Source organism: Zonotrichia albicollis, chromosome 2 (assembly GCF_047830755.1).
Source record: "Zonotrichia albicollis isolate bZonAlb1 chromosome 2, bZonAlb1.hap1, whole genome shotgun sequence".
NCBI lineage: Eukaryota > Metazoa > Chordata > Aves > Passeriformes > Passerellidae > Zonotrichia > Zonotrichia albicollis.
In genome coordinates this window covers 53,084,611-53,108,608 of record NC_133820.1, presented here as the reverse complement: position 1 = coordinate 53,108,608, position 23,998 = coordinate 53,084,611, and the positions used below count along the sequence as shown (strand labels likewise).

Below are 23,998 nucleotides of genomic sequence, written 5' to 3'. Positions count from 1 at the left end.
GTTTATCAGGCATGCTACGTCATTTCTCACTCCTCCTGGCACATCCCAGCAACACTGAGCAGGCAGAGAAGCACCACAAAAAAGAGGACAAAGAAACTAAGAGCAGATGCTGCCAGAAGTTGAAAAAGCAGAGAGTGATTTCCTGTCTGGCAGCTAGGGAGTTGCCAGATAAAATATGGGAATTCCCAGATTTTTAGTGAAATGTAAGGTATTGGTGCATCAGATGATCTTACAGTAAGACTTGAAAAGACATTTTTCTCTGTTTGTTCCTAATCTTACCATGCACCCAAAGAAATGTTAAAAATACATGTGTCCATTTGCAGACAATGAAATATATTATATAATATCAGACTATAATTAAAGCCTATGCTACAACACATTCTTAAGGAGCCAGACTTCAGACTATCTGAACAAGATCAGTTCTGCCAGCTCAGTGCTGTGCACATGTAGAATGAGGTCCAATGTCCTCACTAATACCCCTATCCAAATATCTTTCCAGAGAAAAAAATGAAATATAGGATTATTTCTGGTATGAACAGGGAGCTCTAAGAAGCTCCTTCTGCAAAATCAAGAATAAATCACTGCAGCAACTATCATGCAGATCCTCAGCTGTAAAAAATTCTGCAATATATCTTTCAATGCTTTTATGTTCCATGATTTTTACATTAAGTAGATTCTCCTGTTCTGTGAAGAGAGCTGCTCAAAGGAGGATCAGTCCCACTGGCCTGTGCTGGATGGCGGGGGAGGGATGAAAGGAATGAAAGCAGTTATCAAGGCATTTGTAAGTAGTGAGCTCTTGGAACAACATTAGAGTTGAGGGTCATGGGAAACAGAAGCATTGCTCACCCTTCTTCCTGGCAAGTTTTCTGTGCTTGGGCAACAAAGTAAATGTGTTGTAAGACCAGAAGGAGGAGGAGAGGGGAAAAAAATTAAAATGTGTATATTTAGCTTATTTAAAAAAGAAGAAAATATTACCACTTGGCTTTAAAGGAAATGAAACACTTTCCACATGACATTCTTTCAGGCTCTTAAAGCTCAGGAATACAATGCTTGATTAGATTCTTTTGATCAGACAAGTAATATCACAGTCACATGTACTTCAGTACTGCACTTAACAGGGGTGGGGGTGTGAGAGTTCTAACACACATACACAAACAGATGTAACATTTGTTTAGAGAGTCAGATATGCACTTCCACATATGGAGGGCAGAACTAAGATTCCTAATCAAGCAGGATTTTGTTCAGTGACATTAAATGTTACTAAATGTCTTGACCAAACTTGGCCTAAAGTAAGTTTTTTCCCATTCAGTCTACCATACAGCCAGTGCACTATTACACACTGTTTAGCTACTTCTCACTACTTAGAGAATGGATACTAAACACATCAGTGTCATACAGTAAACAAGCTTAACATGCTAGTTTAAACTGTCTTCTCCCTTTAAAATATGAAAGCAATTCACAAACTACAGATATGAGAGGAGTTTAAATTCTAATGTCAAAATGAAAGCACTTAAGTCTTTTAAAGATACATTTTTGAGGGCTTAAATCACTTGCAGTATCATAAATTCAAAAAACTGTTACCAAAATACCTATATTCTAAAAATGGGTGGAAAAAAATAAGAGCAAAATGAAATATGATTCATTAACTAATGAAATCCTCGACTACAAATCAGTTTCACCAGATGAGCTCCTGCTTAAACAAGTCAGAATTAAGTGTTCCCAAGGAGTTTGGGGGAAACTCAAATTTACACACATGAGACTATTTCCTTAACACTTATAGTTTTTGCATTTTACTTTCCAGATTTATTGCAGTTAGAGAGAATTATAAATAACCCCTGTAAAAACCAGTATTCATATGATGTTTCTTTCTATGTATAAAGCCACTTCAAAGAACAGGATCTTTGTATTAAAAAAAAGAGAGAGAGAGAGAGAGAGAGAGAGAGAGAGAGATCGCTCATACTCATTTTACTGGATTTTTTACTTAACTTCTTAGACAAAAATAAGCAATTTGAGTGACTTTCAGCAGAAGCCTGTCTAGTTTCTCTTAAGTCAACTAACTTGTAAGAAGGACCAACTAGCTATCTACATAGTTCATGTACCATTTTTTTTCAAATTTTAATTCTTTGGAATATTTTTCTACTTTCCTGTCAAAAAAAGATTTAGGAGCATATGAAAACATCCTCTTGTTATCTTCCTGGCAGAGTGATATCCTTTAATTAATAATCTTACCATCCATTAGTACTAGTAGTGTTTATATTATAGCATGTGTAATGAGTTCTGAACTAACTACTATCACGAACAAATGAGACCTTGTCATTAAAACAGATATATAATAACTGAGTTGCTTTATTACTCTACACTCAGGCATGGTCAAGAAACATATTAAATTCCAGTAATTATTTGAAACAGGGGGAAAAGACACACATCATTAATGCCAATCCATCAAACCACAAGAGACCTGCACTTACAAACTATACACAGATTTTCTCTCACTCCTTGACACTGTCTCTTGATATCAAAGGTACAGGGAATGGAGGCAAAGGTACGTGGTAAGCAAATGGCAAGAACCCCTTGTTTAAAGAAATGCGCACACAGCAATCTGCCTGAAAAGGGTAACTGGGGAACACAAGAGCTCTACAAAATGACAAGCAGTACAGAAATGATGGTTGTTTCCCAAACAGAAACAAAAGGCTATCTAACAGATCAAGACGCAAGTTCAAACAAAGCAAGAAGATCCTTTTTCTTAACATTTGTAGTTAAATAATGAATCTCACTGTCACCGGATACTTTGGATATTAAAAATTTATGCAGGCTCAAAAAAGGACTAGACAAGTTCACAGAAGAAAAATCCACTGAGAGCTATTAAAGACCTAAGTAACCCCTTGCTCAGGAAATCTTCAAGCCCCAAACCACTGGAGGCAGTGGAAGTCTCACTACACTCTGCCTGCTGTTTTTCTCTGCCTTAGACAGTCAGTGTCATGCATGAGAAATAAACAGAATCCACATCTAGAGACAGGATGTAACACCAGATAAGCTTCATGTCCAGCCCTGCACAGTTGTGCTTATGCTCTTTGTAGGAAGATTTGGACACATACTTTGTAATTGCTTCAATGCCTCAAGACACTCTTAGCTGATGACCAGCACCTGCTAGTAGGAGGTTATCACTGTCATGGGTGATAACCCATGGGACAAGCCCTATTTAGCCCTCTATCCAGGGTCATCTGTCTGAGCAACAGGCAACAATAGGAGAAGGAGCTGAGTTCACACTGAAAAAGTAAGGATCATGAAAATGATGTGTCTTCCTGGCTGAACCACAAGGCGACATTCTCCAGTGTACGGGCAATGGCAGGTAGATGAAAACTGTATTATCTCCAACAGCTCCACAGCCAGAGGATGTGGGCCATTACACCTTTAGTTATATCTCAAGGCTGTAATTCCTCCAGCAAGGACTTTTTTTAGTTATTTGTACTATGAGGTAAACTAAGTATAACTTTTTACAGTAAAAATAACTGCATTAATAAATAAATAGCTGACAAAAACTTTATTTGGGCTACCAAGCCCAAATGGCTTCAATGAAGACTGATTATAAAGCTGAATTCCTTGCACATGTATATTATCTTCACCCTTTCTCCTTCAAAACTGTTCCTAACTTATTCTTAGCATGAGGGTGGTCACTATGTGGACAACTAGTACATTACTCTTTTTTTGTTTCCTCAGGGTTCAGTATTGCTCCTTCCTCTTCCCATTACTCCTTACTGCCTAGCATCCAAGTCCAGTAATAAACACAGAATTAGCTCAGCCTTCAAGCAAGCCAAGTCTAGAAAAAAATAAAAGAAGTACAGTTTTATGCCATATGCAGCTCCCTTATCCTATTTACAGAAGGAAATGCTGAAAGCAAGACTGCCTAAGGCCACACACCCTAAACTGGTGATTAGGCAGGCCCTTCTAGTTCCCAAGTCCTTGCCCATTATTCCAGATGCCATTCTGTCAGACCAGGAGATGTTAACCAGAGCTGCAAATAACAAAACTTCTCACACTTCCCTGTCACCACAGAATCTGCAACTTCCTTCTGCCAACGGGGCACAATTTTGAAAAATAGTTTTATATTAAAAGGAGTGAAGATGACCCTAATTTCATTGAAATAAATAATAGAAAAAAAAAAAAAAAAGGCAGCACAACATTGTTTTGATCCATTTAATGCAGCCCCTACAGAAGGCCTGGCTACTCCAGTTGCAGCAGTTAGTGCTCTCTGTTTCAACTCAGTCTCCATGAAAATTAGGAACACCAGACACACAAATATGCCTACTTGCTTAACAGTTATTTGCTAAACTTTAGCTCAAGCATTTTTAAAAAAAAGTTAAAAAGAAGAAACAAAAATGTGACAGAAGTATCAAGGTTTGCACAATTAAACTCTAATGTTTCTAAAAGATATTTCTAGAAGATTTTACATTAAAGTTTAATATAGGATTTTTGCATATACAATGTTTCCATAAATTTTCAGGTGCTGCAGGATGTTATTTCTCTTTCTCAAAAAACATTAATTTCCACCAACTAAGATTAATTCCAACTAAGATTTCAATCCAACTTCATCACAGCTCCATCTCAAGAATCAGTATCTGAAGGAATATTGAAGAAGGTGTTTCTTTGCATAGAAGTTCTAGAAGAAGCCTACAGAGGTTTTCACTAAGAGAAATGGGAAAAAAAATCCTTCTTTAAAGATACAAAACAACACTGAAATAGCTGGTAACAAAGCTTTTGGAAAATAGCCATCCATTTTGTTTCCACACACAATGGAAAAGTCAATAACAAGTCAATGAATCAATAATTCACTGAGAGAAGGAAGAAAAAAATAAAAAGCAACAGAAACACTTTGAGCCTGAACTAGTTATTTACTCATGAAGGAAAATTTGGTGTTTAAACCTAGAACTGTATTTTTATCCAAAGACTGCAGAATGTCCCTGACCTCACCATAACATCATTTTCCCTCAAGTTTGCTACAAGAACTCGCACTTGGAGGAGCAGCCTTGCATGCCCCACAGTTTGTTGGCTAACTGGATTTCCATTCCATTACAGCCTCCTCCTCTCCCTTTTCTCAATGAAAAGTGGCTTAAAGACTTATTTTAAATGCCCAGCAGCACTATGACTTCCTTAGACTCAATTTAATACAAGTGGGAACTTTTCATGAAAGTGTACTTTTCAAAAACCATGAGAATATTTAGCAAGCTTAAAACCAAACAAGTCCTGTAACTGGACACAGTTCTGAAATCATTGATTCCTTTTAAAATGGAACTGGAATTCTCTGTAAAGTGAAAAGTTTCAGTCTAGACAATGTTTGCTATTTACAATGAGCAATACGAACCAAACAAACAGAGTACAAACATGGTAGTCTGGATTTTGGACACTGCCTCCCAGATGCAGAATTTATTTTCTCTCTGTGAGCATGTAAAATGCTTAACTGCAATGGATACTCCTTTCAGAGGTCCACGTCTATTGACTGTAATCCTTTTTCATCTGCAGTTGAACACGTTCATAAACACAAATCAATGAAGAGTCTCTGAATTACTTGGGATAATTAATTTAACAGCCAAGCAAAGCACCTTCGTCCCAAAACATTCATGTTAGCTTCCTTGACATAAGCAAACAGAGCACATTAAAATATTGGCTGCAAGAAGAGGAAAACATGGCACTAACTAGCTGGGGGAGGGGGTAGGGACAGTGTTTGTTATTTTTAATTCTTTTATTTAAAATTACAGGCACCAATAAGATGATGGTTTTGCAGACATCTTTGGGTCTAACATGCAGGGCAAGACATAGTTTATCCAAAGGCAATTCTATTTTGTGAATTGTATCTGAATTAAGGATGCCCAATCTATACATTTTTAAGAGAGATCATAATGACTACTGCTGACTGCTGCAATAGCTCAGCTACTAAGGATTCTGATCCTCTGACTCCCTAAATATACAATACCATCTCTTATCAAGCCAATTATTCACAAAGACAGGCTTGCTAAATCCTTTTACAAGCACCTTGCAACACAAAGCAGTACTCCTAGGATCTACTCTGCACAGACAAGAGCCCAGAACACTGAAATAATCTGAGCTATCTCTATGTTAGCTGGTAACATTTATTACTTAGTAGCCAAAGAACTAGCAAATTTAACTTTGATATCATATCCTCAAGCTAAACATATAAATTAATTCTGTGTATTCTGCTGTTAATTCCCATAATGTCTGAAAATAAAATTTTAAAAAATCACTGTGGAATAATAATTATAAACTGGGTAAAGACAAGCAAAGATTGCTCTCAAAATTATTGTGGGAAACAGTTAACTATAAATATGGATGAGAGAATCAACATGAAGTTTGACATAAATAGCCTCATTGAGAATTATTTTCCTATTGGATTTGGAGGTCACCAAAATATGCACACAGTTACTTAGAAATAGAACACCCACTAAGTCAAACAAAAACAAGGGACTTACAGTGCCAGTTTTTCAGTAACGACACTCAAGGTGCTGATTTTTTTTTTTTTTGTGCTAATCCTTCCTCCTCCTGTTTCTAACATGAAAAATGAAACTTCTCTTCACTCAAAGAAAAACAAAATCCAATAATAACTCTCAAAAGTTCAGTCTTGGCAAGAAAATTTACTAAAGGTTTCAGCTTAAGAAGACTCCTTGAACCAAATTACCCAAGAGGCTAAAAGATTATGCAGCTGCTAACTTCACTAGTCGGTATATAGCTTCCCAATAAATACACCTAAAAAATCACTTCAGAATTTGTGGGTTTGTCCTACTGCATGAAAAAAACAGAACATGTTTCTAGATGCGCATAATAGTCAAGATTCTGTTTTTTCTCATCTCTCCACAGATAAGCAATACCACCAGGTGCTAGCACAACAGCTATTTGAGTGAAGAGAGATGTATTTCTGAAAAAATCACATTCCATTGAGAATTCAAGAGCATTTAGCTCTTGCTCTTTTACACTTCTGAAAATATCATCAACCTACATAATCCTTACAATATTTTACAGTCCAAACAAATATTTTCATTTAAAGATCAAGGTAGGGCAGTAGTAGAGCTGTAAGGATAAGCAGACGGCTCTTCTTTTAGCTTCAGTTTTGCTAAGTACTGAACTCAGCTGCATATTCCAGCTGTGTAAAGTATTTATCTTGAAAGAAACACAAGAGGATGTGGGCTTTAAGCCAGTAAAATACTCAATCATCTGGAATATTACAGGACAGACCAACCAAACTGGTTTCACAACTGCCAGGGCACGAAGGCAGCACGTACTTAACTTAGTTGCCACAGCTTCTTATAACGGAATCAAACTTTAGTAGATTTTCTGTACTAACACTTCTTTTTCCTGCCAAATAATTCCTTTCTGAATCTCCAAGGAGTCGTACTATTCATCAGATCCATCACAAAATCTGGAGATCAAATTGGAAAAAGGGTGTTAACACTGAGTAACATATTTTGCTGCTGATATATGTATTCACAATCAAATTTCATTTTTTCCTTTCTTGAAAAGCAGAAGGATTTCAGAATCTTAAATACCAAGAAGGGAAGGTGATATGGGAAAATAACATTTAGGAAGCACACATTAATGCACATAGCAAAAAAAAATTATATCCACATACTGATGCTATTTACATTAGATTTAATACTCCTTGAAAGATCTTGGGAGGCAGTTATTTTATAATATCAATGCAACAATCAGCAACAGTCACAAATATTAAGGCCTAGTAGGGAAAGAATGCCAAAAGCAGAAACTATCACTATTTGATGCATTCTTGCCTTGAATATTCCATGAAGTCGCAAGTTCCATTTCTTGCAATCTAACTCAATCTAACTCAGAATAGGCATTGTAGGGCAGAAAGAAGGTACAAAGGACAACCAGAGGACATATTTGCTAACTTAAAAGTAGAAACTAACTAGACTGGAACTTTTCAAAGCATCTGGGGAGCAAAACCTGAAAGAATGAAGAAAGAAAAGAAAGACCTTAAAAAAAATGTAACAATCCCAGATGAACAGCGCAGGCAATATATACAGACAACAGTTACTACTTCTCATAGAACAAAAATTGCCATTGTCAGATAAAAAAAATAAGCAGCAGGCATACAACAAAGGAAACACTTTTGCTCCTGCAGTGCACACTTAAATCATGGAACTCCTCGCCTGCTGTCACAGACTGGTGTGGAGCCTAACAGGACACCTGGATTTCAATCCAGGTAAGATAAATCCCTTTCTGAAAAGGAGTTATTTGATGACACTTGGGGAAATTTTAAGCAGAAGGCTATGCAATTTAGAGGTTCTCCTTGTCTGACTTACAGAAGCTCAGCACTTCTGTGAGGGTCACTGACTGGCCAGTTTTATTCTGGAGGTCTGAAGGCACAGCGCATGGCTCTGTGAGATCGCACAGATGCTGACACAAATCTAAACTTAAGTATCCTCACAAAATCTGAAACTTTCATCTCAGTAATAATAGGACTTAACTACTGACTACATTAATTTGTTTCACGGGGAAATAATCAGGTTTTGCAGAAGTGCTTATCAATTTATGGGGTTTTGTTTGTTTAATAAAAAACCCAAACTTTCCATATACTTGGCATTCAAGCAGAAGCAGACTTCTGAGAGACCAAATTCCATGCTGCAGATCTGGATCTCACCATAAATCCTCCCTCCTAAATTTCTCTGAGAAGCACAAATACAATCCTCACTGGAATGAATGAGGAGTTACAGAAGTATTAGACTTCATATTTAAAGAGCCAACATACTTTGAATAAAGTTTAACAAAACAGTATGACAAAATGTCTGCTGGCAGTATGATGTACAGGAGCATAAAAAATTCTACTGCACTGATAGTAGGGATTACCCGAACAATCAGTTTAGCTTCAGAAAAAAATAAATGCCTCTTTTAATAAAATATACTAATCAACTGTTTTAAGATCCCACTCCTATACTAAAAAGGGTCTGTTTTATAAGTACCCAAATCAAACAAAGTCAAATTGTAATTCAAATGTTTTAAATGGTATTTAATGCTTTTATAGATAACAACTTTTTAAAAAAAATTAAACCTAAAGGCATATGTAGAAACTAAGATGGAAGTTAAATGCCCTGTAACACTTAACAGACATTTAAATTACTCAACACCTGCTTACATACGGAAAAAACTAAAGTACTATTTATGGAAAAAATATACAAATTAAAGATAAATCTCTCAAAATCACTGGTTATAATTTACTGTCGGATAACTGTGACAAGAAGAAAGGCAAGAACTTGGCATACAACTGGTAGAACATTGATATCTGCCCAGAATCCAGACATGGGAATGATACACAGAAACTGCAACTCCCACTGGAGCAGAGCCTCTGCCCATCTTCACTGCACTCAGCCTCTTTTGCATATCCCACAAAGGGGAAGTGGGATCAAGATTTATATCACTTAATAAGCTTTAAAAAGATAACCAGACCAACCAACCAACCAAGAAAATATCAAGCCACTAAAACATCGCCCCCAACCCATTCACTAGTTAGAGTAACACTGCTGTCTTGTGTTTTATTCCATCTGTACAAATGCATTACCATTAAAGTGCCATTCTGATTTACAAATGAACAAGAGAAGTGTTTGTCAAAATATCATGGATTCCTTTGGGAACATTAAGAAAACATTGCAAAACTGATGTTCAACCCAGCAACACAGTACTCAGAGCTCCATAATGACTCGTCAAGAGAAGTGACAAAAGTAGGCATGCAAGGGAGTTTTTATTGTAAAACAGTCTTGAAGTCTCAAGGTGCATTGACAACTCTGGCTTCTCATAGAGAGCATCAGAGAGGCTCTGGAGTGGCAGTGAGGAGGAGTTGTGACAGCATAATGCATATTTCACTGACAAATCATTTGGAAGCTGTCAGAAAGCTGGTGGAGAAAAAAAATCCACATGATCTGCAATGCCATTTTAGTAAATTTAAGATGATTACCATTCCCAGGGAGATTTGGGATATGCTGCATTAAGAGACAAGAGTAAAACTAAATGAACCAACAAAATAAAGGATTACATTATTGCTGTGCTGTAGCAGTGCAAACAGAATAAGAATAAACATTTTAACCTGCTGTATTTCAACTACACAGAGAAGGCACGAAACAGAAAAAGTAGCACTATGTACAGTTATCAATATTGTATGAGAATATAAAAAATGGAAGTTCTTAGGTTGTGTGGAACTAAAGAAAATCAGCAGATCCTGTGAATTTGTGAGTTTAATTTATTTAGACCAGAGACCAATGTGTCTCTTGGATTACAGAGAAAAAAGAACGGAAAAAAAATGTACTTTTACAAAACTTGTAATTTTTTCACTTCTCAATTAGACTTGAACAAATTTATTGAACATGGCCTTAACACTTTTATCTTTCATCCTGCAATCTGGGGATGAACAAAAGATGGTAAAACTTGGACGAACAACCCAGCAGTTCATGGGAAAACGAGTTGCGTCATGCTGGCTGGGGTGCAGAAGATGGCATTAAGCAACAGAAGCTATAGCTTAAAGGGCAAACTCAAAATTCTGTATGAGTGAATCAGGAAATCTCTCAGCATACAAAGAAGATTTGGCTATGTAAACAGGAAATATCCTGCTGTGTCTAAACGCCTCTTCATAAAATGAAATATTTTGGATTTCTCATTTGACCTTAGGCTCCCAAATAGTACAAAGATGCAGCAGCTCTAAGCTCACGTAGCAAAAAGCCAACCATACTGACTGTATTTGTGAGAAATCTTTGTTAAGTCTATTGCCAAGCTTACATTTATGCCTGCAAGAATCAGCTTAGACACACCTCTGCATTCTTATGTCAGTTTCCAATTAAACCAGTCATAGTAGTAGACAACAAAACACCGTATACACAGGAATTGTGAACATTTTAAGGTTTTTTAAGTAGTTCAGACTATCTCTATCTCAACAGGATAACAATGCTAAGCTATTAAACACATTTTCCTGACATTAAGGATCTTTGAAAAATGTTAAGTTTGCTGCCTTTACATACCTGTAAGACAGCAACTTTAACTGAACTCATTTAGCGCTTGTATATATGAAAAGAAAGATAGTATTACTGTCTTCAACTATTTGATTTTGTTTCAATGTATATTTCCACAGGCATGTACATACACTAAAATAATACAGTGTAGTGTTCAAAACTAAGAAAGAGGAAAGAAAAAAAAAGACAAAACAACAAAACTAGACACAAAAAACATCCCCCCAAGACAGTCACTACAGCATAGCACCTCTGTTTTGAATCACAACACTGATACCAAAGTAAAGAGTACCAGAAGGAAACATCTGAGGCCTTATTTGCAAGTATTTTAAACATGAAAAACATTAAACTAAAATAAAATGTCTTAAGGATGTATGCTTCACAGACTTCAAAGTTCCACTCACACATGTACATTCAAGGAATGTAACTTCATAACTTACCCGTAGACTGAAAACATTTCTTTTTAAGGCAAGAAAAAAACAATGTGATCAACAAGCCCTGCTATCCTGAGTTTCAGGATTTAATACTTCAAGTCCAACAGGTATAAGTGAACAAGACTTCAACTTAGGGAAAAAAAAATCCAAACAATTTAAGATTTTCCAGCAATGAAGAGTCCATTATAGTCTTAAGGAAGCATCTTACTAGCTCTGCAGGTTTATAATCTCAATTTGCATAGTTTCTGCCAACACTTGGATCTTCATACGCCTTGGTCTCTTAGCAAAACCTCCTATCAATAATTTTCCCTTTGATATGAATAAAAATATAAATATGAACACAAAATATATAAATATAAACAAATCTTTAACTTTCAGATTAAGTAATGGTGAAAAATGGTGCTACATGGTGTTTATGGTCTTCAAGAAGCTGAGCCATGTTGATATGCTCTTCAAATGTTCAAAAGGGTCTTTGTGCCTTCACAAATTTTCAGCATTCTCCAGAAAACAAGCAGCAGGACCAGACTCAATGTCCATAAATACAAAAACTATCCATAAAGTCCTTTAACTGATACTTGCAGACATACTTCTGGCATCTGTCAGCCTGCAAGCCCATGTTCACCTTATTAAATGTACTCATCTGTCTCTCCACCAGCCAGTTACTTTCCACAGTCAGTGTTAGCTTCCCTGTAGACATGCCACATTTGCTGTTTCTTGACTTGCTAAAAATGTTCCCAAAAACATTATGCAAGGACAACAAAGAATGATTTGCTGTGATTCTAACAATTTTCAACTCTCAAAAAAGAAAAGCATGTTTCCCAATACAGAAGTCTCACCACACTTAAAAACAAGAAGCAAGGGAATTCCCTCTAAAAACCAAAGTGAAGCACTGGCTGTTATCAAGAAGAAAATATGTTGAGAACCTGCAGTGCATTTATTTCCTTGCTACTTCAGATGAACTAACTTACATTAATAAATTTATCTAATTAAGGTAACAAGTTCTCATATCCAACCTCTATAAAGTAACCAGTCAGTAATTCCTAGACAAAGACCTACGAGTAAAAAACCATCTCATCAGGCATTCATGATGCTTACCAAATTACTGTTAGTTTTTCCAATTTGCACTGCTTTTCCTTAGTTTTAACAAACAGGCTTGGTCAATAATATGCTGAAACTGGGAGAGGAAACAAAAAAACAGGAGAGGGGAAGAAGTAGTACTAGCCATATTTCATTTAGTATCTGAAAATAGTTATCAAAAATTAATATTCCCAAAGATTATTTTAACCCCACCTACTTGCAGCTTAAACCAACTCCTGTTTAACCAGATCTGATACCAACTGAAAGCAGCGATTCTTTTCCTCAGGTCTGTTTTGTACTATTGGACCTCTGGCTGGTTCCTACTCTCTGTCTCTTCAAAGCACAGCTCAGATGGAGAAACCAACCCCTTAAATGCTGAGAATGCCAAAGCCCAGCTCTTGATGGCACTGACTTTTATGCAAATAACACATACCATGATATAAGATTCACAAAAGCATCTCTGAGTACACAGAGCAAAATAAAATTTTTATTGTAAGCAAACTATTACTTTCCATTAAGAAGCCATTAGTTAATTTTTCTTTTTCTGTACTAAAACAGATTCTTCATAGAAATATGGAAATTAGTGCACCTTCACAGACCATCCTGAGCTGGAAGAGACCCACAAGGGTCATCAAGTCCAACTCCTGTCCCTACACAGGACAAGCCCAAGAATCCCAACATGTGCCTGAGAACATTGCCCAAGCACTTCTTGAACTCTTGGAGGCTTGCTACCATAATTGCTTCTCTGGGGAGTCTGCTCCAGTGCTCAACCACCCTCTGGCCGAAAAAACTTTTCCTAATATCCAACCTAGAGGTAAAATATTTTATAACTACTTTTTATTTACCCTAGAAGATAAAATAATTGACAACACTTTATAAATGAACAGATGTATTTTTACACATAGATGTCTTAGCAGGATCAGTCTCTAAAATGTTCTCATAACTTCTGTTTTTCCCCAGAATAAGGGGATTTTACCACTCTGAGAGTAAAGCTCAAGTCTTACTTATTTGAAGGTTTCCTGGAAAGTAAGTGACATGGCTCCACAGCTCCCCTGTGTATGTAGGCTAACTGGTAACTCACAAGGGGAGCATGGAAAGGTATTTAGATTTTTTCTTGAAGTGTCATTATACAGCTTGTTTTAATGGCAGTGGTAGTTCTAGACATGAAAAGGTTCAAAAAGGGAACTTTTGTTTTAATTGATAACCTCAGGCTCAGAGCAAGCTTTTTCAAAGCAGTAAGTTCCTTCTGCATGCTCCCTGCAACTTATAAATAACTTCAGGCTTAGAGGAAAATCACCCCTCTAAAATATTCATGGATTTAAAGAAACAGTTTATACAAACAGTAAATTTCACAGAAGATAGATTCTTGTGTTCTCTCCACTTCTACCTCTCTTAACTCCTCCTCATCCTTTGTAAACAAAGGTTAAAAGTAAATAAGCCAGAAAAGGGTGAGAAGATGGAAGGAATGGAATGTAAACTTTCTGAATAGCATGGTCCCAGAGCTCCAAAGGCTTTGACAATACTGATAATCTAGGCAGGCTTTTGAACATCAACATGTACTACCACAACATTGCAAATCTCTCTGCTCTTCTATTTAAATAGGACCTGCACTTTTAAGAACTGTGGCTTTTAAGAACTGATCTGCCCATATTTACACTGACATTTGGCCACTTCTTGAAATTAATCTAATTTTTACAGCAGAAGGAAAAAAAAAATCCAGTTATCTCTTCTTGTGTATTTTCAATTAGCAAACAAAGAACTTAACTCAAAAGGAAATGTCTTTACTAGGAAACCCTACTTCCTGTATTGGTTGTTTTACCAAGAATTTGTGGGGTTTTTCTGTGCATGGTGGTGAGACAGTGGCAAAGGCGAGGACTAGGAGAAGAAGAACAAAGATGATTTTTACATTTTATTATTTTCTAGAAGCAAACAGGTTCTTAAGCAAGTATTTTTGTGCAGAAAGCAGCAGGAAGGGGTCATCACAAAAAGATTATATCCTTAACAGAAGTCTAAACAGGTCAGCTGAATGACTACTTCATCTAAGATATACTGTAAAAGAATTACAAGCCTTTGCAACTTTTTAATGATTCATTCCCCTATTCTTTTCCTAAGTTCACCTGTCCCCATGAACAACAAAACAAGTCTCAGTCATCAAATGCCTAGACAGCAGCTGCTTGTTAGAAGAGGAACCAAAACGTTTCTCTTTCAAAGGCAGAAGCACAGAAAGCACTTGGGGAAGAGCTTCACTGGGTTTACACAACAAGGCAGAGGGCAGCAGAGGTGGCTTCTGCGAGGAGACATCAGAAGCTATCTCATGTCAGACAGATGGTTCTACAGAATCAAATCACAGAATCACAGAATCCTGAGCTGGAAGGGACATCAAGAGTCATCTGGTCCAACCTCTTGGCAAAATCACAAATAGATTCTTCTTATTGTTACCTATTTTATTTTTCATGATGTTTATTTTACTTACAAGCTTTTACAGTAGAAAATTAATCCTAATGGTGATACCTACTTTGATTTACATAATATCTTTCTGAGACCAAGAGTACCTTTGTAAACAGACCCTATTACCCACATCTGGCATGCAAACCTCTCTTTAATCAACTTGCAAATCAACTAATATGAGCAGTAGAACAAATTATATGACCAAGGCATTGCAGCACCTTGTATCCTGCTTTAATATTGAGCTAAAAGAAGACAAGACTTCTTAAGACATACAGCATTTCCATACTGTTTTGCCACGTCTGATATTAATCAAAACACCAGAGTGCAGTAACATGTTTAAGCTTTTGTATCCTGTGAAATACAAGTTTGCATAATTCAGAAGAGGGAAGTGATTTAAATTGATAACTTCTAACTAATCTGAAAAACTACACTGTAAGGTAGCCTGGAGTTTATAACCTGCTGTGAAATATACCTTTCTAATGAAAGCTATTTGCACTTCACAGGGTGCCAATGGGAGGTTACATTACTGCCCAACAGAACTTCCATTCCATATTAATATGGAAGAAGGTCAAGTTATTTTTCTTCATTTTAAATATATACTTCATTGCTACTGCCTTTAAGATCCTGAGACTTTTTCACCTTTAATCATACACTTGAGGAATCCATAGCACCACACAGTCAAAACACCATAAGCATTGATTTGATTTAATGATTGATGTTCTCACAGAATATGGAAAGATAAAACTTATGAAAACTATTATACTAGCCTTGTTTTCCCTACTTTTAGAGCTCTTGAAAACTTAAAAGTCAATTTAAAAAGGCATAAAAAAGAGCTACCAAAATGAGCAAGAAACCAGAGAACCTCTTAGAAGAGAGGATGTGAACAGCCTGTTCAGTCCAGAAAAAGGATGTGATTATTCACCAAGCAAATCCAAGTAAACAATAATGCTGAGTGAAAGGAAAATTAGCATAAACAAGTTTGAAATTCCTGATTAAATTTATTTTTAATGAGTTATCCAACTCTCAGAGTAACAAGGTTCTAGAACAGTCTTCTAGCAGAAATAGAAAGAATAAAAATTGTTTTTAAAATGGAGCTTGACAAGTAGGGATTACATTATGTAACACTAGCAGGAGACTGGATGTAATAAAGTAAATCCATGGTACCAAATTTCTCTATATGCCAGATTTATTTAAAATTACAGTTTTGAGAAAAGGAAAAATAGAAAAGGCAAAGATATAGCACTGGCTTACTTGTTCAGTAGGAAGAAGGACTGTATTGTCCTCTGTATTTTTTTTTTTTTTGAGAGGATGAATAAGAAGTTATTTACTATTACAGGAAACTGCAAATTGCTGTAGCACTTCTGCCCACAAAAACCCAAGAGATCTGGACAAGTTCAGTGACCACAGCATCATATTTTCCATTGTAGTAAAGACAATATTCCTGAAGCAGCTGGTCTCTTATTAATAGAATTCATTTATCTTATTCATAGCAAATGAAGCACACAGTAGACAACGAGCCAACTGGCCCATTCAGAAACAGATTAAATTTGACCTTTTAAAGAAATCAGTTTAAAAATCCTAATTTAAAAAAAAAATGCACAATATTTTTTTCAAGCAGAGATATCATTTCATATGGCACTTGAAACTTGAAACTGCTCCTTTGGTAGCCTGACATAATCCAATTACCAAGTTTCTCTAAAGAATACCAGTTTCAATATTAAGGCTTAAGAACACCCATGTTGAGTCATTCAAGGTCTTTGTTAATACAGTAATCATTACTGACAGTATGGAAATTCACTTGCAGGTACTACTGGTTCCAAATTAAACATCATGTGATGGCCAGAAAATAATGCTCTGTAACAGTCTGCTACATCCTGATATTTGTTTTCTTCACATATATTTGGCTAAAGATAATACGATACAGGCTGCAGCTGCTTTAAGCACTAGAGGAAGCAATTAAGATCCAACAAGCTTACTGTTGGTATCTCTGCACAAAAGGCAGAAGACTGATAGAAATGTTTTTGACAGTTACATCCATAATTCATAGATATTGCAAACACCATCTGAGGTTGCACAGGACCCTACAAATGCCTATCAGAAGTAAGAGGACAGCAATGGAACAGATTACTTCAAAAACAAAACCTAATGGCAATGAATAAGTTTCAATTTCCTTTTAGTGGGATAAAAGAAAATGCAGTTTGTCCCTGTAAATACCAGCTGTAGGACAGGGCTGAAGTAGGCATGATGACCATGTGCACTCCAAGAAGCTGCTGCTGACTGCCATGAATGCTTACTTACTAAGTGCAACTCTGGGAATATCCCAGAACAACACAGATCACATGGTTCAGTTTATTTAGCATCGTATCTTTATGCACCGCCATACTAAGAGGGATTTTTTTTTTTAATTGGGAATAATGTACTTAGGGACTAAGAAATATAAGCTACAGCTACATAAATAAAGGAGAGTGACTGCTATCAAACTTCAGCAGTCAGTATTCAATGAACTCAGTCTTGCTTCACTTAGATCTGGAAAAGACATTGCAAAGACATAATCTTATGCAAATATGTGAGGCAAAGATATCTGGGAAAATGCATCTCTCTGGAAAGACACAAAGGCTTTGTTTTTTTTCATGAAAAAAATGAATCCCCAAAGAGATAAAAAGATCATAAATTCTTATGCTGTAATTTTGTCCTTTTTTTTTCCAGAGAGCTAATCCCCAAAATTTCCCAGTGTATAAACAGGTTCATCACTGTATTTTTATTATTAGGTTTAGTAGAGAAGCGAATCATCCCTGAAAACCCTGAAATATGCCAAACAACTTAAGAGTCTTTTTATATGTGAAATTTCAATAAAACCCTCATAAATAACATCCCCTTGTACCACTTGCAAAAGACAGTATTTCCATCTTGTGTCTGTTTCTCCTTGTGTCAAGTAATAAAATAAAACTAATGACTGCTACTAAATTACAAAATCCTAAAGATATCTGCTAAATCTTATTTATATTACATGTATATATGACACCACATCTCTGCATTACTATTTGCATCAGTCTAAGAGACTTGAAAAAGTATAGTATTACTTAAAACAGTTGTAAATACACGGAACTTTCAACCACTTAACCCAAAACTGAGGCAGCTCTCATCTTCAAATATGTGAATTTGACAAGACTTAAGATGGAGAGGGCCTCAAAAATCAGAGGGAGAAACAGAAAGCTTCTGCACACACTGAGCTGTAAGATCACCTGTACAAGATGAATATCATTTTTCTGGATTGTTGAATACAATATTCATTAACTTTGGCAAGTCAGTAGGCCTATTATGGAAAAAGTATACAAGTGATTCTATAATGGAATTTCCTATATAATCTATAGGACAACAACCTAGACTAGGTTGCTATTTCAGAAGATAACTACAAAGAAATTACAAAGTACATGACTGGAATAAGTACAGGGAAAAACAGACTTGATGTTTTAATTGAAAACAACCTAGAATGAACACGAAGGAACAATATCAATTCTGCCCTAAGAGTCATTCTACAGCTGGACCTCACAAAGTGAATCATTTAGGCATATGCACTTTCAACATGCACCTGAAAGATCTACTAAATTAGGTAGCTGAAGAAATTACGAACTCAATAGTTACCTAATAATCAAGAAGGTCAGTTGTAACAGGAAACCATTTGTTCTATAAAGTTTTTTACCCTCTTAATTCCTAAGTTAACAACAAAACCCCTCTTCTGGGTGCACTAAAAGATTATATGCTTCTACTTAAATGTGCCTATACACTGGGCTAAAGCGCTGTCAAAAGATAAATTTTTAATATAATAGGCATTACATCTTACATGCATAAACTAAATCTTTCAAGAGATAGTAATGCATTGAGTACCTCAGCTGATTTGAAAAAGGAAGTGTAGTCCATCGGTGTAAATCCTAATTGCAGGGCAAGGCTGAAGCAGGCACAGTGGCCATGCAGATGGGATGCTAACACCTAGCTAAACTGAAACATATCATCTGTGTTGTCCTGGGCTACTCACAGAACCCAGCTGATTTAGAAAGACAATGAAACAGTGCAAAAATGCTAGGAAAAAGCTGTTGAGGATTTTATATCAATTCTAGCTTTATCAGTTCCCACTGTATTCACAGTAGTCAACTGCTGCCTCATGGAACACAGTACTACAGCTCTGCATGCCACCTTGGAAAGCAGCACTCTCCAGAATTAATGTAGCAAAACCACATTACAATAAAGTCTGACTCATTTTGGGACCACTCCAAATAAAATGCAAAATATTTGCTTACTACCTTGAGCATATTTGTTCTGTCTTCAACTTATGTGGAATCTGCCAGGTATTTATAAACATTGCATTGTTACAGTAACTTGAATACTTAAGTGTGAAAATACTAAAATTTTGTAACATTTGTAATACAGAAGTTTAATTTTTCCTGAAAAAACATGGACATGCTGTCATTTCATATAATAAAACTTATATTTAGCAACCTTTACAATAATACTGTGTTTTCTAACTGCATTAAGTCAGTTTCACTGTTGCTTCTCTAAGCATGGTCAGGGTGACATGTTCCAAAACTCATTCCCATTTAAGCTCTACAGCATAGTCCTTTTTTTTTTTTTACCCCATCAGAACTGATCCTACAAAATGATGTGTAAATAAAAATCCTAGATCACCTAGAGATAAAACTTGGTAAATAATGCCTGTTTTGTTTCTGGGCTTTAGTGTTATTAAACATTCAAAAATCAAATAATAGAGTTATCACTGAACTACTTCACAATTTGATTTTCAAACACATTTTAAGAAATTTCAAAAAAATAAAAGGCTTGTGTAAGTATTTTACACTTCAGTGATTTTAAAGGTGAGTAGGAGCCACTAATTTGCTTAAACAAGTCAAATTTCTGTGATCTAGAAAGATACAATAGTGCTACTTGCTGTAACAGGTACACTGTCCTTGCAGCATCTACAACAGAGTCTTCAGAGCATAAGTCTAGGATTTCTAAATTGCTGAGAAAAGATCCAAACATTTTCTCAGCAGTCCTAACACAGGAATTAAGGCAATATTCTATAGAAGAATGACACAGTCATGAAATCAAGGGATTTGAAATGAACAAGAGGACACAGATTTCTTACTATACCAAAACAAACTTTATTTGTCTAAGGCTAAAAGACACAACATTCTAGATCTGTATATAGGATCCGGTAAGCATTGTGTCAAATAGAATAACATTTGAACTAAAAGGTTTGAAAAATCATGAGAACTTACAAATTAAGAAGTCATTACTTGAGATAGAATATTGTTCTAAATCCTGCAAGAACTCATAAGTGTTCTCCCCAAAATTAATGGGATTACTCACTTCAGAATCAGGGTTCAAATTATTTCTCAAATATAATATTTGTTCTACTGCAATCTGTGTTTGACAATCATAAACTGGCTAGTGGTGGAGGGGACCTTAAAGATCACCAGGTTCCAAACCTCCTCCCATGGGCAGAGACATCTCCCGCTAGACCAGGTTGCTCAACCAAGGCCCACCCAACCTGGCCTTGAACTTTCCACAAAGGGGGCATCCACAGTTTCTCTGGACAACCTGTTGCAGAGTTTCACAAGCCTCACAATGAAGAATTTCTCCCTAATATCCAATCTAAACCTACCCATGCATTACCCCTTGGCCTATTCACTGCATATCCTTGTAAAAAGTCCCTCTCCAGCTCTTGCATGTTTCTCTTTAGTTACTGGAGAGCTGAAGGAAGGTTTTCCCAGAGCCTTCTGTTCTCCAGGCTGAACAGCCTCAACTTTCAGACAGCCTAAGAAGAAAGTTGTGTTTGTTCATATTTGATCTGGAACCAAAAGCAGTCAGCTGTCAGTGCTAGAGGAGGTCAAAAAAGTACTCATGTGGTATCCTAATCTGTCGTTACTATTTTTTGGACCAAGTTTGTAATAGTAAGCTTTTACTACTTAAAACAAGCTCAGACTTTTTGTTATATGGAGAAAGCTTTTTAGCAACAAGAAAGGCTTAAAGTACAAATAAACTTTTTTGCCTGTAAAGAAAAGTGTACCAATAAGTTTTCAGAGATATACATAGACTGATACACACACACGCACTTATTTCTGTGTAATTGGTGATCTCACATCCTGTGGGCATGGGTTCAGGAATCTATTAAATTTAATACAAATTCACATAAGATGTTAGACTTGTACCCAGCTACTCAATAAAACTTAGATGTGTCCAGAAATACATGCATTTATGTGAAAAAAAACTCTCAAAAAGGCAATAGCTGCTTTATGTAAACGCAATGCTGTAAATATGCAGTTGATGCATGAACAAGTACAATTCAACCCTACTGCTGGGCAAACAAAATCCTCACAATTTTTACCTACAAGGTAAGGACACAAAATTTGGCTTTAGACTGCGGGTCAGAAACAGTTCGTAAGAGCTACAGCGCTCAGAGCAACACCTGTTCCCCGTCCACATAACAAGCAGCACTGCTATACCTAACCCGACAAAAACCGAAATACTGTGACAATGTGGCAGATATTTTTAAGGATTAAAGCGATTCTTTCTTTTTACTATGTCATGTTGCAAAAAGAGTCGCTGTAAGTTACTTCTCTGCTCTCCGTGAAGGAAAACTTTGGGCAACAGGTGAGACATCCAAAGTGGCTTAAAGACAAGAAGTAGGTGGCAAGGTTTACAGGACGGGAGGACAAACCGAGTCTAGTGGAGCTCCTGGACGATTCCCAGCTTTCACTTTATGATCTTCAGAGCATGACTGCTGTTTTCATGCCCCAGAAAGCTGTCACCGCTCAACTCACAGACCTTTAAAAGCACTACACTGTTCGTGTTTATCTCTGCTCTCAGAACTTTCAAAATACATAAAAGTTCATCTGGGGGGGGAAAGATATAAACTCTCCCTATATCTCCACTTCATTATGTCACTTTGCCCACTTCTTACGAACATCTTCGTTATCTGAAGACACTCAACTAGCAGCCAGCGTGCCAAAAAGAGACCCCGCCGCAACACTCCACGCCTGGTCCGTGGCGTACAGCGATCTACACGGCGGCTTTCCGCCCCAGCCCCGACCCCGGGCTCTGCCCGCATCCCCAGGCGGGACCACCTGGCCGGCCCGCGCCCCGGCGGCGCCCACGCTCTGCCCTCGGCCCCGGCGGGGAGGGCGCGGCCGGGCCCCCGGGCCGGGGCAGGGCCCCGCCGCCCCCGCTCCCCCGGGACACCCACCCGGCCCCGCCGCGGGCGAGGCGAGGGAGGCGGCGGGGAGCGGGGAAGGGAGGGAGCGGGGCAGAGAAAGTTGAGGAGGCGCCTTTCGGCGGCTGCCGGCAGGGGAGCCCGCGCCCGGCGCCCATTCAAACAAAAGAAGCCCCTTCTCCTGCCAGCCACCGCCGGTCCCACCGCCCGACTCACTTCGCAGGGCCCCGATGAGCAGGCTTCCGTCCTTAATCAGCTCCTTGATGAACTTGTTCGTCCTCTCCAGCTCGATCTCGTGACACTTGAGGCGCTCCCTGAAATCCGGGCTGTCCAAGTAGGAGTCGCTGAACTCCAGCGTGGGCAGCCCCATGGCAGCGGTGGCGGCCGCAGCCCCCCGGCCGGCGGCGGAGGGAGGGAGGAACGGAGGGAGGGCCGCGCCGAGAGACGGCGCCGAGGGCAGAGGGAAAAGCGGGGGAGCGGCGAGACGAGGCGCGGCTGCCGCCTCCCCGGAGAAGCTCCCGACCCGCCGTACCGGCCCGCTGGCAGCGGAGGCGGCGCGCTCCGGCCGCTGTCACCCAGCTACATCGCTGTCCGCGGGACACCGCGGGCTCCCAGCGCAGCCGCCGCTCCGCCGCTTCCGGCAGCGCTCTCTCTTCCTCCCTGCCCGGCGCTAACTCCAGTGCGAACCTCCCCCGGCCCGGCCGAGGAATTCCTCCTCCTCCCGGCGCGGCATGCTCACACGCCGGGGACGCGGCCCGGCAGTGCCCGCCCCTCGCTCGCCGCCCCTCCGCGCTCTGCCCTCCAGCGGCCGCTGCGGCCCGGGGCGAGGCGCAGGGTCTGCGCGGCTCGGCGGGCTCCGGCGATCCTCGCCGCCTCCTTCACCAGGGGCTTTGGGACGGCCAGAGCAAAGTCGGGAGGGAGGATCCCGCACCGGGGCACGGAGCACTGGGGCATTGCAAAAGGTGCGCCTGGAGGAGGCCGGTTTGTGTGGGGTGAAGCGGTGGAGCAGCCGCGGCAGCCGGGGCAGGAGCGATGCCGGCCCGGGGGCTCCTGCCTGCGCTGGAGCAGCCGCGGCAGCCGGGGCCGGAGGCAGCCAGCCCCAGCGGGCCTGCTCGGGCAGGGGATCCCGCTGGCACCCTGGCCAGCCTGCCCCGTGTGCGCCTCCGGCCTGTGGCGGGCCAGCGCTCCAGGGACGGGCAGGCACAAGGGTGGGAACATCCCTGTTCTGCCATAACACTTGGTTGCTGTGAAGGGGATATAGCTGAGCCAGATCCATCCTAAAGATGAGCATCAAGCCTGGTTTCTGCAGAAAAGTTGGTTTTTACAAGTATGTGAGTGGGCTTTTCACAGTAAACAGAAACACTTTGATTGATTCTTGTATGTTTGTTATCTGGAGCGGTTTATCCAGACATACCATATCAGTATGTATGTATACAAATATACACACTGGATTTAAGGAGAGCTCTCTGTAAACACACCTTCAAGTCGGCAGCAACTCAATTGGAAACAACCATCAAGGCATGGCCATTAAAGTAATTGTACTTCAAGACAGCCCACCACTTGGCAAAAAAGGCTTTCAAGAAGACAGTCATGCACACACTCCCACCAAATGATTGTCACCATGTCTACACAGTTGAATATGGAAGTGTGGGAAGGTTCAATGCGCCTACATGCTGTAATTCCTGGATAGAATTTGTGTTTTTCACGCTTCTTAACTGTTCATCAAAACTTACCTCCTTGTATTCACAATACATTTTTGTGAGTGTCAAAAATACTGAAGAGATGCTGCCATTTCAGCTAATACACCCTGCCAAATTTCT

General features: G+C 38.8%; 1 protein-coding gene across 1 annotated transcript in view; it reads right to left on the bottom strand.

Annotated features, from left to right (window-relative positions):
* Window positions 1-22,918, bottom strand: part of ARHGAP42 (Rho GTPase activating protein 42) — a 139,393-nt gene extending 116,475 nt beyond the window's left edge. The window contains exon 1 of the mRNA XM_005482595.4: window positions 22,395-22,918. Within this exon, the coding sequence (XP_005482652.2) occupies window positions 22,395-22,548 (154 nt within the window). The 5' untranslated portion in view covers window positions 22,549-22,918. The remainder of the gene's footprint in view (window positions 1-22,394) is intronic.
* Between the last annotated feature and the right edge of the window lie 1,080 nt (window positions 22,919-23,998).